Genomic DNA, 18,117 nt, shown 5'->3' on the forward strand with positions numbered 1-18,117 from the left:
AATATGTTAAAAAATAAGACTAAATATCCCCTATTACTTAAGAGTCTAAAAAGATTTTTGCTTCATATCCATATGTGAATTGAAATTGTACGACTGGTACAGTCACTGCCTCCTACTGGAGAACGTATAGTAAAACCTGACAAGAGTATGTATTATTTTTAATGAACTGTTGAGGTCGCTGTTCTCGTTCTCAAGCTTTTGACAGATTTGTCCCTTACGATCCACCATATTTCTCTGCGCATGTACTATCGAGTGGAGTGAGGATCCATAGTTCAGTTTCCTGAACCAGTGTTATGGATCGGTGTCGTTAGTTTCTTGAATCATCATGAAGAACAGATTTAACACTATAGACATCCGGGCTGTCATTGCAGAGCTAAATGACAGGTGATGTTACTGTACAAAACATGTATATACTGATTTGATCACAGTTACATCTGTTCACTTTCATCACAATGTTTCTTTTTATTTTTTTGCTAAAATGTTAAGTAAATTAAGTGTAAGGCTGCTAATGGTGAGGGTCGTTGCTGTGTGTATGACATATGATACATTTTATTTTTATAGTAGACTAGTGCATTATTAAAAATACAATTATATTATATGATATTCATTCGTATACTTAAGACTCTTCCTGAAAATAAAATACAATTATAATTAATTTCTTTTTTTTAAAAAAAATACTTTATTGATAAGATAAAAAGTCATACAATGTTCACAATTAGACAGAATGATACAATGTAAGTAAGAAAGATATTTTTATTCTGACACAGGTACCTGTCCTTAGGAGAAAGGATAGACTAAAGTGAGGTACATTTAATCACCCATTAGAACTAGTTCTGTGCTTTATTAATAACAGGTCAAAATATATATGTAGGTGGTTATTTTGTAATACTTTTATTAGAACTGCATTTCACCCCAAACTGCTTATGCTCAGCATATGGCTGTATGCTGTTATACTGAAACATTTACCTGTGATCAAACACTACTTTATGTCTCCCTATTAGTAACATACACTAAAAGGAAATGTATCACTCTGTATTCACAAACAAATATATTTATTGGTCTATACCAGTTTGTTGCATAGTCAAAGCTGTATTAGCAAACTAGTGCAGTCCCAGTACACACCCCTTGTAGTTTAGTATTGTTTATCTTATCATCTTTGCTGTGACCAATCAGGGACAGATATGAATGTGCTCCTGCACTGGTCAAGCAATTTTTGTATAGCACGTCAGAGTTTTGAATTCCACTTAATGCACTTTAGGCACCCTGGAGGAAGTAGAGAATGGCCATTTTAAATGTAAGTTATAGGAAAATGAGGTAAAATAAAAGTGCATTGCACTTAAAGCGACTGTAAACAATGCAAAAGTTCCTCTGCAAACTACATTGCCCTGATGTATCTATCTATTTATCTATCCATCTATCCATTAAATATTTTATAAATACTAATTAGGCCCATGCTTGCTCCCAAATGTTTGTTTAGTGGGGAAATATAAGATGCGCATGTGCAGTAGCAGGTGCCGGTGGAATGATGGATTAGAACTCTCCTAGCACGACCTGTATGTGTGTGTGTCAGGCATGTCCTCACTGTAAAAGTCGCAGGCTTAAATGGTGATGTTGGTGGCTTCAAAGCAGGCTGTCTTTTTGGGCAGGGCGAGAGGGGCACCCCAAAGGCCCTGCACTTTCAGGGGTGGGGGTGTGAGAAGGTGCAATGTATATAATATATTTGGTTTATGAAGAAAAATTTATTGTATCAGGAGGTGTAATATATATACTGTTATTCTTTATAAAGGTAACACTGAATATTGGGACTGGGCGGGCCAATCAGGGGGCAGTACACACAAGGGGGAGGGGAATAAGAGTGCTGGGATGTGGTGTCCCTGCTTTAAAGTGAACATGCTAAGAAGCTGGTTGATTGATAGTGAGGAGCATGCACGTATCCCATGCACACACACATATATTTTACCTTGGTAGCCCTCTTTGACTGGACTCATATATTGAGTCTCACGGCTAAGAAGTACATAATAATTCAAGTAGTGAATGCAACAGAGAATTGCATAAGAAAAGTGATTTAAAAGACACAGTGCATCATCACTCACTTAAATCATATAATATGCATGGGAAATAGAGCAAAAGGTAAACCATCTTAGAACACACCCCTCGATACAAACACCCTAAACCCATCGCACAATAGGAGATGCAGACTCCAAATAGGCCTTTCCCCTCCATGAGTGAATTGTTTAACTTATAAAAACAAGGACATTGTGATGCTAAAGTTTCAATATTCAATGTTTTGTCCTCATTTGGTTGAACAAGCCGCCTTACTTTGTGCCTTGTAATGTAAATTTACTCTGATGACAACTCGTTTTGTAATCTATTGCTCATTCCAAATGTACTTGACTGTTCTTTTTCCTCTGTTAGTCAAATGTAAATGTTATTTTGAAATTTCAATACAAAAATTTAATACTAAAAGACACTGTGCATCAACTTTACACTATTGGAAACAAAATGTAGGGGTTTCATGTCCCTTTAAACCTCTCATGGGGGAAATTCCATTTTTTAGTTTGGTGTTCCTAATTGTCCTCAGCAAAGTAAATACTATAAACTACGCTCAAGAAGCTTTGTAAGTATATTATTTTTTACAGTTCAATAATTTGTCTAATGCTTATATATATATATTTATAAAAAAATAAGACTTTAAAGGCACATGAAACACTACTATTATCTAATGTGCTTTGTTTTCTTGGCATCCTTTGTTGAAAAGCATACCTAGGTCGACACAGGAGCTGGGAGATAGCTGCTGATTGGTGGCTCAACATAGAAATCTCTTATCATTGGCTTACTGATATGTTCAGCTCACTCCCAGTAGTGCATTGCTAGGATACAAGGAAAATGAAGCACAATTGATAATAGAACTAAATTGGAAAGTTGTCTTAAACTCTAGTGGATTTTGAGATGACAGTGAACACTCCTTGTGTGATTGTATCTGGGAAAGGAAACAATGGTTTAGCGAAGCAATTAGTTTTATTGTATAGAATTATTTGCATTTTCCACACCGTTTTACAAAGCCGTTCACAGAACTCTTCATCTCTTGAGCATGTTTTTCCCTGGCTCAGTAATATAAGATTGTAAAGAAATGATGGTCATTAAAAGAACATGAAAGAGCTTTTTATTACACAATTGCTTGTATATAACAATGCTTTTAGCCTCTGCAAAACAGCAATGCACTACTGGGAGCTAGCTGACTACATCTGGTGAGCCAATGACAAGAAGCATATGTGCTTGTGTGTAACCAAAACCATTAGCTAACTCTCAGTAGTATATTGCTGCTCTTGAGCCTACCTGGGTATGCAGTATGCATTTCATCAAAAGATACCAAGAGAATTAAGCACATTTTCTAATAGAAATAAATTGAAAATAGTACAATTTGTGTGAGTTATATGTATGATGTGTATGACTCAGAAGTGGAATTTTCTTTATTCTTTCATTCTTTATTATTTTTGCAGTTTGCTGGGCATGCGCGTGAATAACGTTTATGATGTGGACAATAAGACCTATCTAATTCGTCTTCAAAAGTAAGTTTTATTGTAGTAGACCTTCTATTACAAATGAATAATATGCTGGCATATCTTTCCGTAGGGATATATATTTAAAGTTGTGCACCCAGGTATAATGCATTACCACTCCTGAGAAGAACATATATACTTATCCACCAATCAGTGGCTGTGTCTTGCTAAGCATTTCCTGAGAGCACTTTGGGTGCATGATTTAAATATGCGTTTAATGTTTTTGCAGGTATTACACACAAGGAAAAATAAAATACTTTAATTAGATATTTGCATTCAGCAGTTTTGTTCACTGCTGAATGGGGAAGAAGGTGGACGCTTGCGTCATTCGGCTCTTTTCGGAGCCGGATTTATTCTTGTGAAAGAGCAACACACTAAGATGTATGCAAATCCAGATTTTAGTGTTCTGCACTTTCACAAGAATTAATCCGGCTATGAAAAGTTCCTTTAAATAAAGCATTTTAAAGGGACATTCCAGCCAAAATTGGAATTTACATGATGCATTTCAGTTTTAGATGGAAGAATTTTTGTAATATACATATATTAGCAAAAAGGCTTCTAATAAAATATATAGTTGTTTCAAAGTGTATTTAAGTATGCACCAGCATTTTAAATACAGCACTTTCTCAAAGAGATCAATAACCCCATTTGTTAATTGCTGACATTAAACAAGCCCCACTTGCTCTGAGCAGCTGCAGTATTTAAAATGCTGGTGCACTGACAATATCTAGTTATGCTTCACATGCACGTGCAGAGGAAGATGTTAACACTAAAACAGAGAGAACTTTTACTAAAAGCATTTTTGCTAATACATGTTTATTGCAAATATGTTTCTATTCAAATAAGTAATTAATCTATGTGCATTTACATTTTGGGCCAGACTGTCCTTTTAATTTTACAACTCTCTGTGCTATTTTAAAATAACAATGTAGCTTTGAAAAATGACAGAGTACATATTTAAAGAAAAAAAATTGTGTTTCATTTTTATTTAATATTGTGCTAAGAAACATAAAGGGTAATCCTCAGATAATATAATGATAGTCTATCGACAAATCCAGAAAGCCACAACTTTTAAAATTTGTGCTTTTGGCTCTTATTGTTTTAGGATTTCCATGCACATTTTGTGTGGCATCAAATTAGCTTAATTTAAAGTATTCGATAAAGTTTAGTTGCGATTTTATCAAAACTGTGAGTTTGTAGTTTGAAACTGCTTGTGTGAAAGATTTTGCTTTTAATTATCTCAACAGACCAGACTCAAAATCTGTACTTTTAATTGAATCTGGATACGAATTCATACTACAGAATTTGAATGGCCGAAAAATATGATGCCAGTCAGGGTTCGCCATGAGGTGAGTGTTACGGCAGCTACTTTCGTTTACCAAGCAGATAGCAAATAGTATGTTTGTTTAATTGGGATATCAGTAGGTCAAATGACCTAATATCAAATGATTAAAGTGAAATATGGGCACAATGTGGTTTTAATTAAATTCATTACATTAAAGGGACAGTCTAGTCCAAAATAAACTTTCATGATTCAGATAGGGCATGTCATTTTAAACAACTTTCCAATTTACTTTTATCATAAAACTTAATATGCTGCAAGGTCCTGTGCACCAGTATTCAAACACCACACCTTCAAAAATCTGAACTTGAATATTGGTGCACGGGTCCTCAAAGCATATGTGCATATGCCCCGGAAAAAAAAGGAATTACTTTTACTAGAAGCATTTTTGCTAATTGAAGTATATTGCAAAAAATGCTTCTATTTAAAATTGAAATGCACCTATGCGCTTTTCATTTTTGACCTTTCTATCCCTTTAATAGGAAGAAAGCAAGTATGCAAAAAAAAGTGACCTCACAAAAGTACATACTTTTAAAAAAAAAAAAAATAACCTCTAAAAAGCTTTTACATTTTTTGGAAGACAATATACATAATATCTTATGAGGATAATTATAATATTTGTTAGCCATGATATTCAAAGAAAAAATCTCTGTTGCCATTTTCATAAATTTATTTTGCATGCACAAAGTTTCCAAGCACGCTTTATTACACACATAGATATAAAGCATTGAAATAACGCAGTATATATCCCTAGTACAGTAAACCTAATCAGGCTTATAAGAAATGAATACATTTGTTTGTGTTATGTTGTTTTTCTTTAGTGCCGCAAACATTTGAAATCTCGGCGATTGGTCAGTGTTAAACAGCTGGGCGTGGACAGAATTGTGGATTTTCAGTTTGGCTCAGATGATGCCGCTTATCATTTGATTATAGAGTTGTATGATCGGGTAAGGAATAAAGTGGTTATAAAGTAACATTACAACCAACTAGACAGTTTTATATATACATGGCCATACACAAAACTGCTTTGTATTTGATTATGGTATTGATTTTAGTATATAATGATGATAACTGTGTTCTGTGGTATAATTGCTAAGATTTTTCAAACTATTTTGGCCTGATAGAAATTTCTTCATGAATTAAAAAAAAAAAAGTTTCCCAAGACTTAAATTCCAGTATAATTTGTTATTCAGTACAGCACAGCCTTTTAGGTTGAACCTATCTTTTTATAAAGAAGCTTGATAGGGGATTCCATTTTATTTATTTTTCAAGAAACTTTATTAAAAGGACAGTATACACAATTTTTCATATAACTGCATGTAATAGACACTACTATAAAGAAGAATATGCAAAGATACTGATCTAAAAATCCAGTATAAAACCGTTTAAAAGCTTACTTAGAAGCTCCTAGTTTACACTGTTGATGAGGTTAGGCTGGGACACCCACTGAAAGGGGATTGGAAAGCAAGAAGAGCAGGCACCCCCCCTCTCTTGCATATGAAAAGACCAATTATACAAACAATTCAAGCAGGAGTCTGTAGACATCAGTATACAGCTAATACTTTGGGGCTTGGTTAGGAGTCTGAAAATAAGCACAATGTTATTTAAACACAAATACAAAAACGCCCCCAGATGGGCTATATAAATTGATCATCTACAAAACATTTATACAAAGAAAAATCTAGTGTACAGTTTCCCTTTAAGTGATACAACACGATTTTGGTACAGGCAATTACAGCAACTAAACACCTAATGCTCATTTGACTTTTTAGGGTAATATTGTTCTCACAGACCACGAATATCTGATTTTAAACATCTTGAGGTTTCGCACAGATGAGGCTGACGACGTGAAGTTTGCTGTTCGAGAGCACTATCCTGTTGATAATGCAAAACCACTGGAGCCCCTTCTCACCTTTGATAGGTAAATATTAAGTTACATTAGCACATTCTTCTCAGGTGAATCTAAAGGTTAAAGGGCCACTGTACGTAAATATTTTCTATGCCTGTTACTAACTAACTACCCCAAATACGCTTTTTATCAATAGCATTTCATTAACATATCTCTACCGTATATCAGAAATCTTGTCTGAAAATTTAATTGTTTTCCAAACCCACTCCGTGGGTATCCTTTGCTCTGTACCAATCCGTTTACAATACCTAGGTTTCAAAATGGCGCTTTAAACACAAAGTTATTGGTTTAAGTATTTTGAACATGCAGTGCTGAAAATAGTGGGCAGGATAACGTGACATCATCGGCGAATAAAAGATATAACGTTTAGAACGTTATGAAACGTCGTTTTGGAGAAAATATAGGTCAGTAGGTTTTAATTAATGTTTATTAACTTTAATATGTTAGTTGTTTAGCTTAAAATTATAACAGAAAGTAATCCTTTAATATGAGATGAAAATACCCGATGGATCAGCTTAAAAGGACATATAGTCAAAAGTGAAATGGTATTGAGTGCATTTTAATGTTGAATAGATGCATTTTTACAATATTCTTGAATTAGCTGTAAAAGTTATTACTGTTTCAGGGGTCTATGTACATATGCTGCATAAACTGCAAACATTTCAACTCAGGCACAATGTTTAATGCCAGCTCATTGGGCATGTGCAGAATATGTATATATTCCACAAAACCAGGAATAACTTCTACTACTCGAATAATGTTTGCTAATGCAAGTATATTGCAGAAAGACTTCTATTCAAATGAAATACACCCATGCACATTTCAATTTTGACTAGTATTTCCCTTTTAAGCAGCTTGAGTAATGTAGGATAACTATTTTGACAATTTCGCTTAAAATAAGTAATCATTCTGATACTATTTTCCTAACGCTGTGTGGTCCATTTATCAAGATGCTGGGGAATGCATAACCTTCTATTGTGTTTAAAGTGATTGAAAACGTTTAATGAATTAAAGCCCAGTATCAAAAAAATATCTTAAAAACAGGGGCACTTTAATTCATTAAAGCTTACAGATGCTTATTTTTTAAAATACCATTGCGTTATGGGAAAACATAATGCCGATCCTCTGCCCTCAAAAAAGTAAGCGTCTGTAAACTTTAATGAATTAAAGTGCCAGTTTTTTAAGATTATTTTTTGATACTGGGCTTTAATTCCATTAAAGTTTACAATCACTTTAAAGAAAGACACAGCTGATAAGACAATAATAAGGAGCAGAACACATCTTTAACATCTAGTCACCAATTGTATCCTGATAATTAATAAAACATTTTTTACCTTTTTATTTGTTTAAAGAGTTTTTTTGCGTTTAATGATTTAACTTAAATGTGTCACAAACTACCGGTAAGTGGCTGCCTTTCCATGTGTATATTCATCGATTACAGAGGTTTTGTTTTGAAGCATCTCCCTCTCTCTGAAAGATTGTGATTAGAAAGAAATAACTTTTTCCGTTCCTTTTTTGAAAAGGAAATGCAGTAACATACCAGTGGTGTGGTAAACATTTAACTTATTTATTATTACATTTTATAATTCACAGAGTAATTGAATTTAAGTGACTTTGACTGACTTGTATACAAGATTCTTTCTTAATTTGGAGATAATACGTATTAATTTATTGATTGCTGAAGACCTTTAGAAATGAGTTGACAAGTCGATCGTACATACTGTATATTCATCTGGCTGCATAAGAGAACATTGTGTTGTGTTGTATTTTGTTTCTTTCTGTTGGAGTCCCTTATTATTGTTTTCTGAGCTGTTTCATTCCATTTATGTTATTCTACTAAGTCAATATTATGAACCAGACCTGTTTAATACTGGGTCTTACTATGTTGTATTGTGCAAAAAGAAGAAAAAAAGAAAGAAAAGGATCCTTTAGCACACACAACAAACAAATTCTCAAACTGTATCTCCTTGGTCTAGACTCAAATATTGTGAACTGGGTAAAATGCTGGCTTAAAGGGACATAAAACAAGTTGGGATAGAGACAACATATAATAATATGTACTTTAATTACTTTAGCTGCAAATTTATACTACAGTGCCTCGCCATTAACCCTTTATTTTTAGCTTCTGAATTGTAAAGCTTTAACTCCCCCCACACATTTCCTTCTATGGCTGTATCTATATCTATTATTGTTTTGGTAGAATACAAAAATGCATAGGGATTATCTGCTGGAGCATGCCTAGAAGCTGTGAACTCAGTTAAAATACAATGCCTGTGTCTAAACACTGATAAGGGGGGCGGGGTTGGCTTCTTCAGGCAGCTTAGCTATGTAATTAATTTTGCTTATTTTTGAAAATTATTTTAAAATACTTGCCAGCAATTCTTAAACAAATTTTTATGCAAACTATTTTTAATTAATTAGCTTTTTTAGGATATGCACCGATCTCAACCTGTTTTATGTCCCTTTAAGGATATAAAGCAAAGTGTCTTAGTAAACAGATTACATTCAGCAGAGGGGGCAGTAACTAGTGGTGTTCCTCAGGGGTCAGTACTGGGGCCTGGTTTGATTTATCAGTGATATAAGCAAAGGGCTACAGGGAAAAGTATGTTTGTTTGCAGATGATACAAACATTTGTAATAGAGTAGATGTTCCAGGGAAAAATAAAAGTTAATTACAGACTCAATGACACTTTCTGGCTGTTATAAATGAGGAATGGGACTTAGGAATTATTATTTCAAATTATTTTAAATTTTGTAAAAAATGTAGTATTGCAGCGAGTAAGGCCAGTAGAATTTTTGGTTGTATTAGTTGAGGTATTTGCAGCAGAAATTAGTAAGTTTCTTATACTACTTTACAGATCACTAGTTAGGCCTCACCTTGAGTACTGTGTGCAGTTCTGGAAGCCTCATCCCTAGAAGGATATAAACAAACTGGAATCTGTAGGTGGTAAATAAGTCCTCGGATGATAAAATTGAAACTGAGCCAACCTAAATAAACTACTCTTCCCAGAAAAAAGTTTAGAAGCAAACAATATCAGAAAAACAAGGTGGCGCCACTAACATCGCTAGTTTTAAAATTATCATACAATAATAATTACTCACAAATAAAACATGTTGATTTAGTTTAAAAATGTATTCAATGACATGACTTCAATTAAAAAAGTAAATTGCTCAGATGGACACCGGTGTCAAAAATAACAAAACAATGTTCTAAAATTACACAGATTTGTTAAAACAAGTAAATTATTAAAAAGTGTTGCATGCTGTTATCACAGATATTATTACAATCAAGCGGTAGTTGTAAAAGTGAATATGGCAGTCTGCATCAGCTGTGTTGGTAACGGAAATGCTGAAACAGCACGCCACAGTTTTATAATTTAGTTGTTTTATTTGTGAGTAATTATTATTGTATGGTAATGTTGAAACTAGCAACGTTAGTTGCGCCACCTTGTTTTTCTGTGTAAAGAAGGGCTACAAAATGGTATATGGTCTAAAAAAATAAAACATACCAGGAGAGGCTCAATTATCTGAATATGTATAACTTAGGGGAGAGAAGGGAACGAGATGATATGTTAACAAAATTCAGGGACAAATACCTCCACTATGCTGAATTGAGCACAGTATTAAATAAACAATATGTAGGTTGTGGAAAATTTAAAGAAATACACATTTAAAAAAATTTAACTTTATTTATAACCATATTAAAATTCCTTCAAAAAAGTAAACAAGGAGGATACATTTAATTCCTTCTTGTTATCTGATCAAAGGGTTAACTCTCACTACTACCCTTTGGTAACATCACTAGTCAGAAATACAGGAACGATACAAACAAGGGAACATTAAAATGGGCCATGGGCTTAGGGTATACACGTGCAAAAATGATAGTTTGTTGTGTGCTTTAATTCTGCTACTGCTGAATATACGGGAGTACACCTCCACTATAAATATATAGAGTTACTTTACACTCCCTCATATATTGAATATCAATATATTCAAGACATCCAATGGATAGTAACTATTTAATATTTTATAGCCCACCTATATTTTGATGGTAGTGATGATTTATCGACTCCACGGAGTATATATCATATCAATCTCTTACCAGTCAGTAACTACAAATCTTAGCCACACCACCACATACAAATTGGTACTGCTCTCTGTTTACATATATAAATGTATCAGTGTGTCACAGCGTTATTTGCATATAATGAAACATCCATAGTTTAAACATACTGACTCATCTCATAGCTAAGTCTTTATAATTCAACAGGTGCCGATATTTTTCAGGCCAATAACCCTGTGACACTGATTCATTTAAGGCTTTGAGTATTTTACATAAAAAGAAAAATTCAAGAACAAGTGGTCATGATCTCAAGCTGAAGGGTAGTATATTCAGGAGTAATTTGAGGAAGCACTTCTTTACAGAAAGGGTGATTGATTCATGTTTCTATAAAAAAAAATTTTTATTAAAGGGACAGTCTACTCCAGAATTTTTATTGTTTAAAAAGATAGATAATCACTTTGTTATCTATTCCCCAGTTTTGCATGACCAACATGGTTATATTAATATACTTGTTACCTCTGTGAGTACTTTGTATATAAGTCTTTGCAGACTGCCCCTTATTTCAGTTATTTTGACAGACTTGCATTTTAGCCAATCAGTACTGACTCATAAATAATTCCACGGGCACGAGCACAATGTTATCTATATAGCACACATGAACTAGCGCTGTCTAGTTGTGAAAAACGGTTAAAATGGTAAGAGGTGGCCTTCAAGGGCTTAGAAAAAAAAGCACATGAGCCTACCTAGGTTTAGAATACCAAGAGAACAAAGCAAATTTGATTATAAAAGTTAATTGGAAAGTTGTTTAAAATGACATGCCCTATCTGAATCATGAAAGTTTTATTTTGAACTAGACTATCCCTTTAACTGGGAATTGGCAGAGCTATTAACAAAAAATTGAAAGCTACTTTTATGATTATAGATAAACCATAAGCAAAATCAGTGTCAGTTGTTTTTGATGTTTCAGATACGGGATGCTCTTTGATAAGAAGCACTTAAATGGACATGAAACAACATTTTTCTTTCATGATTCAAACAAAGAACCCAGCATATAACTTTAATCCCTTTACTGAGTGTGATGAACAGGGTCATCATCTGCAAAATGCTTCTAATGTGAATGACAACCTTGTGTAGTCATCCTGTAGGGTGGGGTGGGCAGGTGTACTCTTTCAGAGCCTGCACATCCCTGGTGATCTAGGGGCCTCTGAGGATGCTCCGCATAATTAATCACACATGAGGGGTCCAATTTAACTAAGGAAGAATATTTGGGAACAAGCGCAAGATCCATCTATTGTCATTTGTAGTCCAGATAAGGGCGGGGCAGTCATGAATTATGCTGAATATAGAAATAAGTTTGTCTCTCAGCTCAGTGATGTACAGACATATAAAGCTCTATCCAATAACCAAACTGCTAACTACAAAATGTTGATAGATACAGTATTGGAGTCAGGTCTGAGTGAGAGCTGGTTTGGACACTTGACTATCTACAAGTGAAGCACCTAAAAAGAAATGTAGGTTCCCATCTGAGGAGAAGATGAGGCATCCTGACATCAGATCCCCATTTACCATTTGATGAAAGCAAACCACCTTGAATGAGATACTGTAGGGGTAGAAGTATTAGGGACAGACTGATGTTGTCTGATCCCATACAATGCTACAACAACAATACTTGGCTTAAAACCATAGAGATGCTTCCAATGCATGCTACAGGGCATGTCCTTACTGCACACTAACCAACGGTTAGACATTAAAGGGCCATGATACCCAAATGTTTAAACACTTGAAAGTGCTGCAGCATAGCCGTAAAAAGCTGACTAGAAAATATCAGCTGAACATCTCTATGCAAGAAAAGGATTCACAACACATTGTAAAGGACTTTAAGCAGCAAATCAGTATGTCTGTCCTGGGACAGGCAAGGGAGCGAGCTTTGTGCACACTCATCTTATTTCCCTATTCAGTTTAAGGAAGTTTACTATGAAATCTCATGAGAGTTAAGTGAAATCTCGTGAGATCACAGTTAATGAGTTCATGACCTGCTGAAGATGATTGGCTGCTGTTCATTTCTTCCTTTTTTTTTTAAACCTGCAGCTGGGCAGTAACTGAAGAATAATTTTTTACAGAATACTTACTCTGGTGAGCTGAGGAAGTTGCGAGTTTAAATATCTACCCTTTTTACATAGAGATTCTCAGGTGATATTTTCATGTCAGCTTTTTACAGTTATTCTGCATCACTTTCAAGTGATTTAGCATATGAGTATTTTTTTCCTTTAAGTATTATCTCACCTGTGCCACCAAGTTTGTCATCTACCCATTAAAGTGTTCCTGTGAAAGATTCTAAGTTGGCAACACTTAAAGGGACACTCAAGTCAAAATTGAACTTTCATTATTCAGATAGAGCAGCAGTTTTAAACAACTTTTCAATTTACTTCCATTAACAAAATGGGCACAGTCTTTTATTTATTTAAACTTTTTGAGTCACCAGCTCCTACTGAGCATGTTCAAGAATTCACAGAATAAGTGTGTATGCATTTGTGACTGGCTGATGGCTGTCACATGGTACGTGTATGCATTTGTGATTGGTTGATGGCTATCACATGGTACAGGGGGAGTGGAAATAGACATAACTTTTAATATTGTCAGAAAAAAATCTACTATTCATTTGAAGTTCAGACTAAGTGTTATTGCATTGTCTTGTTATCTTGCATATGTTAATTATGCAAATCTACTGTGTTGACTGGTCCTTTAACACAACATTCGTACAAGGGTGGTGAACCATAGAGCAGAAATCAGAGCAGTGATTAAAGGGACAGTAAAGTCAAAAGTAGACTTTCATAATTTAGACAGATCATACAATTTTAAACAACTTTCCAATTTACTTCTATTTAATTTGCTTCCTTCTCTTGTTATCCTTTGCTGAAAGGTCTATATATGGAAAGCTCAGGAGCAGCAAAGAACTTAGGTTCTAGCTGCTGATTGGTTGCTGCATATATATACCGATTGTCATTGGCTCACCCATGTGTTCAGATGGAAACCAGTAGTGCATTGCTGCTCCTTCAACATCTGATGACCAAGAGAATGAAACAACTTTGTTAATAGAAGTAAACTGGAAAGTTGTTTGAAATTGTATGTTCTACCTAAACCATGAAAGAAAAATTTTGGGTTTCATGTCCCTTTACGTGACACTTTACTGAGATGGGTCACACAGTCAGTGACTTACGTTTCATTTTGATAGATCATATCTCCCCATTTGGGCATGATGGATATATAACCTCAACACGGTTCAACACCCTGATTGACCTTTGTAGTGATCGACCAATGATTTTGTTTTGGTGAGGTCAGTTTATTGCAGTTTGTAAAATTTTGTCCACCCTTTTGACCTTTGTGATAACGGACTAATAATCATATTGTTGTAAAGTTAGTTATAGTGAACTGCCACAGGGCTCTATTAGTCTAGATATGATCAACATTGCAGCATTGTGGAGCGTGTTTCTGGACACTATAACATTGCTAAATGGTTTATTTACTATGCATTATAACTATGTTCTGCTAAGGTTCTTTCTGCTATGTACTCTAGTTCTACTGGGGAATTTCAATAGCTGTTATGTTTTACACCATTGCAAGTATCGTAGTAAATACTTATAGTCCCTACATGCGATTGATTCTAAGTATCAGATCATTGTCTTTGTTACAGATGTTCAATATGAAACAGTTTTATTTCTGTCTGTGATAGGTTAAGATCCCAAATAGCCACTGTGTTTCAACCCCTCATGAGCACCTTATTAAGAACTCAGTTTCCTAGAACTCCTTACATGCATTGGTGCTCCATTATTAACGATTCATTGTTTTATATATATATAGTTGGAGGGAGGGGTTGATGAAATTGACTCCTGTAAGAGTCTGTTTCGGTTCTGACATTGCAACTATGCCCCCTCGCACTGATTGGATTTATAGTTGCTTCTTGTAATCTGATTGGTCTCACAATTTACAACGATTATATTTAGCATATTGTTGTTTGTTATTAATTTAAGATATCAGGTTGGCCTCTTTAAATTGGGCATGGCTAATAGTAGTTATCTATGATCCACAAAGGTGTATCCACATCCTTAGTCACACACAGATTAGTTATTAGGCTTGAGCGGCTGTGTTGATTATGTTCCTATAAATAGCTGTTTCATCAAGTGACACTTTATCCCCGCAATCGGCACTCTATACACTGATCCCTGTTATACTTAGGTCAGAGCCGAATATCTATACAGATATCTTGCCTTATCTAATATGGTCATATGTGTTAACCACTTACATTGATGTTTTACACATTTAATCACACATAGTGCTAGCGGGTTCTTTGGGATTTTTTGTTTATCTAACTACTAGGCCATAAGCCTGCCCAGAGGGCAGTCTATTTAAAAAAAAAAACTCTACAACCCCCAAAGCAAAAATTACAAAAAATAAAAAATTTAAAATTAAAGAAAAAATAAAGCTATCCAAAATAAAAAAATTAAACCTAAACTAATACCCCTATAATAATAAAAAATCCCCCCCAAAATAAAAAACACCCCCCTAATCTATTACTAAACCACCAATAGCTCTTAAAAGGGCTTTTGTAGGGCATTGCCCTAAGTTAAACAGCTCTTTTACATTTAGAAATTACTAAATCCCCCCTAAGAGTAAAATTCCCCACCCCCAAAATAAAAAAAAACTAACACTAGAAAAACCTAAACTACCCATTGCCCCTAAAGGGGCATTTGTATGAGCATTGCCTTTTAAAAGGGCATTCAGCTGTTTTACTGCCCTTAAAAGGGCAATTAGCTAACACTAAGCCCCAAATAGGTACTCACCGTTCCTGAAGTCCGGCAGAGAAGGTCTTCTTCCAGGCAGCTCTATCATCTTCTATCTTAATCCGGAGCAAAGGCGGCGTGGAGCGGAGGTGCGGAGCTGTGGATCCTCAGCGGCGACCCTCACCGGCGGCGCGGTGTGGAGCTGTCTTCCCCTACGAGTTGATCCTCAGCCGCAGTCCTCAACGGCAGCGGTCCTCGGCAGCATGGAGGCTCCTCTTCACTCCGATGTCCGCGTACCCTAAAGATTGAAATGCAAGGTACCGCAATCAATTTGAGTTACCTTGCATTCCTATTGGCTGAAATTTTGAATTCAGCCAATAGGATTAGAGCTACTGAAATATTATTGGCTGTTTAAATCAGCCAATAAGATTTCAGTAGCTTCAGTACCTTGCATTTAATCTTCAGTGTGCGATGGATGATCGCATGAAGAGGAGCCTCCACGCCACTGCGGACCGCTGCCGCCGAGGATGGCGGCCATTTAGGACTGCTGCTGAGGATCCATGCATCGGGGAAGCCAGCTCAGCACCTCCGCTCCGGATTAAGATAGAAGATGATGGAGCCGCCTGGAAGAAGACCTCCGCCGGACTTCAAGAATAATGAGTACCTATTTGGGGCTTAGTGTAAAAATATCATGAATAACATATGTCTAGTGTATTTGTGTTTTGGAAACCTTTATTATATGTAGGTAACAAGTGTGGATTTGTACTTTGCAGACTGACAGAAATCCTGACAAATGCACAAAAAGGAGAGCAACTAAAAAGGATTCTAAACCCGCATCTGCGTAAGTATTGCAGGTATCTGTAATCACTTACAATGTGAGTATACAAAGCTAATTTATCCTCCGTCTCTTGTAGCCTATGGTGCCACTATGATTGAGCACTGTCTGTTAGATACTGGCGTACCGAGCAACATTAAGATAGACCAACTCTCAGGAACCACAGGTCAGTGAAATTACCTACATTTAAAGCCTTTACATGGAACTGTTGCTTCTGCATTGTCATCACTTAAATTTAAATTAATATATGTGGTTTGAAAATCCAGTTGTTTAATTGGTTGTAACTTTGCAATGTATTTTAGTTGGATTATTTCTACATATTGTTCTGTTTTGTTTTGTGAAGATTTTGAAAAGGTTCATGCGGCCTTGAAGAAGGCAGAGGAATATCTGGATCTCACCCTGAACTTCAAAGGAAAGGTAAAATGTTATTACTAGCATGTATACGGAGCATTCTAGTCTAATGATGTATTATTAAACAAATGCTTATTGCAAACTGTAAATTAGATCACAATCCTTTAGAAAAGCTTAGCAACTGATTTAGCCACAAAAATCCCCATAGATTTTACTAATGAATGTTGTAGAAAAATCATTAGATAAACTTTTTGTATAGGATGTGTACAAAGTTACATCTCAGACACCAGGCATGCTCCAGTGCTGTTCCCGACAGAACATGGCTGTAGATTTGTAACTCTACATTTGTCACTTCTGTAACTACTGAGCTTGACTTTACTTTTCTACGCATTAGATTGATAAAACAATGATCTAACAAGTTAAGGCATTTTATTATTAGACTAGCAAGTTCATTTTAAGGGACAGTCCAGTCAAAAAAAACTTTCATGATTCAGATAGGTCATGTAATTTTAAACACTTGTGCTTTGTTCTTTTGGTATTCTTAGTTGAAAGCTAAACCTAGGTAGGCTTATATGCTAATTTATTAGCCCCTTAAAGATGTTAGTTCATATGTGCCATATAGATTACATTGTGCTCACGCACATTGAATTAGCTGTCAGCATTGATTGGCTAAATGCAAGTCGGTCAAGGTAATCACAGAGGTATAACTAGGTGTATTAATATAACGATGTTGGTCATGTAAAAACTAGGGAATGGGCAATAAAAGGGATTATCTTTCTTTTTAAACAATACAAATTCTGGTGTAGACTGTCCCTTTAAGTTACCTCCTGGCATAGTTTGATCCTGGGTGTGTTGAGTGGCATAAAACCCTAAATTTTTTCTTTCATGATTCAGATAGAGCAAGCAATTTTAAGCAACTTTCCAATTTACTTTAAATCATAGTTTTCATTTTTAGAATAAAACGTTTTCAGCTTAGTTTTCCGGTTATATCAGACCATTACTGATTTGGTTATATATCATTAGATATGCATAGATAGATCATTGAAATGAATGATATTATTGGTAGGTGAACTATCTGCAGTTTAATAGGTTAATCTTTCATATTTGATCAACTTTTGAGCTAAACTTTAGTGGAAGGAGAAAAATAATGATTGCCTGAATAATAACAATTAAATAGTTTTATTTAACTAAAGAAAAATAACCATTTACTTAATAACAATTTGAATAGTTTTATTTAACTAAAACAATAACATATTTCATTTTTAATGCTTGTCCCTCCC

The 18,117-nt window shown here is 35.0% G+C and overlaps 1 protein-coding gene across 1 annotated transcript in view; it reads left to right on the forward strand.

The window, feature by feature from the left end:
- Nucleotides 1-251: 251 nt before the first annotated feature.
- Nucleotides 252-18,117, forward strand: part of NEMF (nuclear export mediator factor) — a 153,980-nt gene continuing 136,114 nt past the window's right edge. The window contains 9 exon segments of the mRNA XM_053697652.1: nucleotides 252-384; nucleotides 3,501-3,569; nucleotides 4,808-4,842; nucleotides 4,845-4,909; nucleotides 5,724-5,849; nucleotides 6,675-6,823; nucleotides 16,425-16,492; nucleotides 16,566-16,652; nucleotides 16,830-16,903. Of these exon segments, the coding sequence (XP_053553627.1) occupies nucleotides 326-384; nucleotides 3,501-3,569; nucleotides 4,808-4,842; nucleotides 4,845-4,909; nucleotides 5,724-5,849; nucleotides 6,675-6,823; nucleotides 16,425-16,492; nucleotides 16,566-16,652; nucleotides 16,830-16,903 (732 nt within the window). The 5' untranslated portion in view covers nucleotides 252-325.

This window comes from Bombina bombina, chromosome 1, assembly GCF_027579735.1.
Source record: "Bombina bombina isolate aBomBom1 chromosome 1, aBomBom1.pri, whole genome shotgun sequence".
In the NCBI taxonomy this organism is placed as follows: Eukaryota; Metazoa; Chordata; class Amphibia; order Anura; family Bombinatoridae; genus Bombina; species Bombina bombina.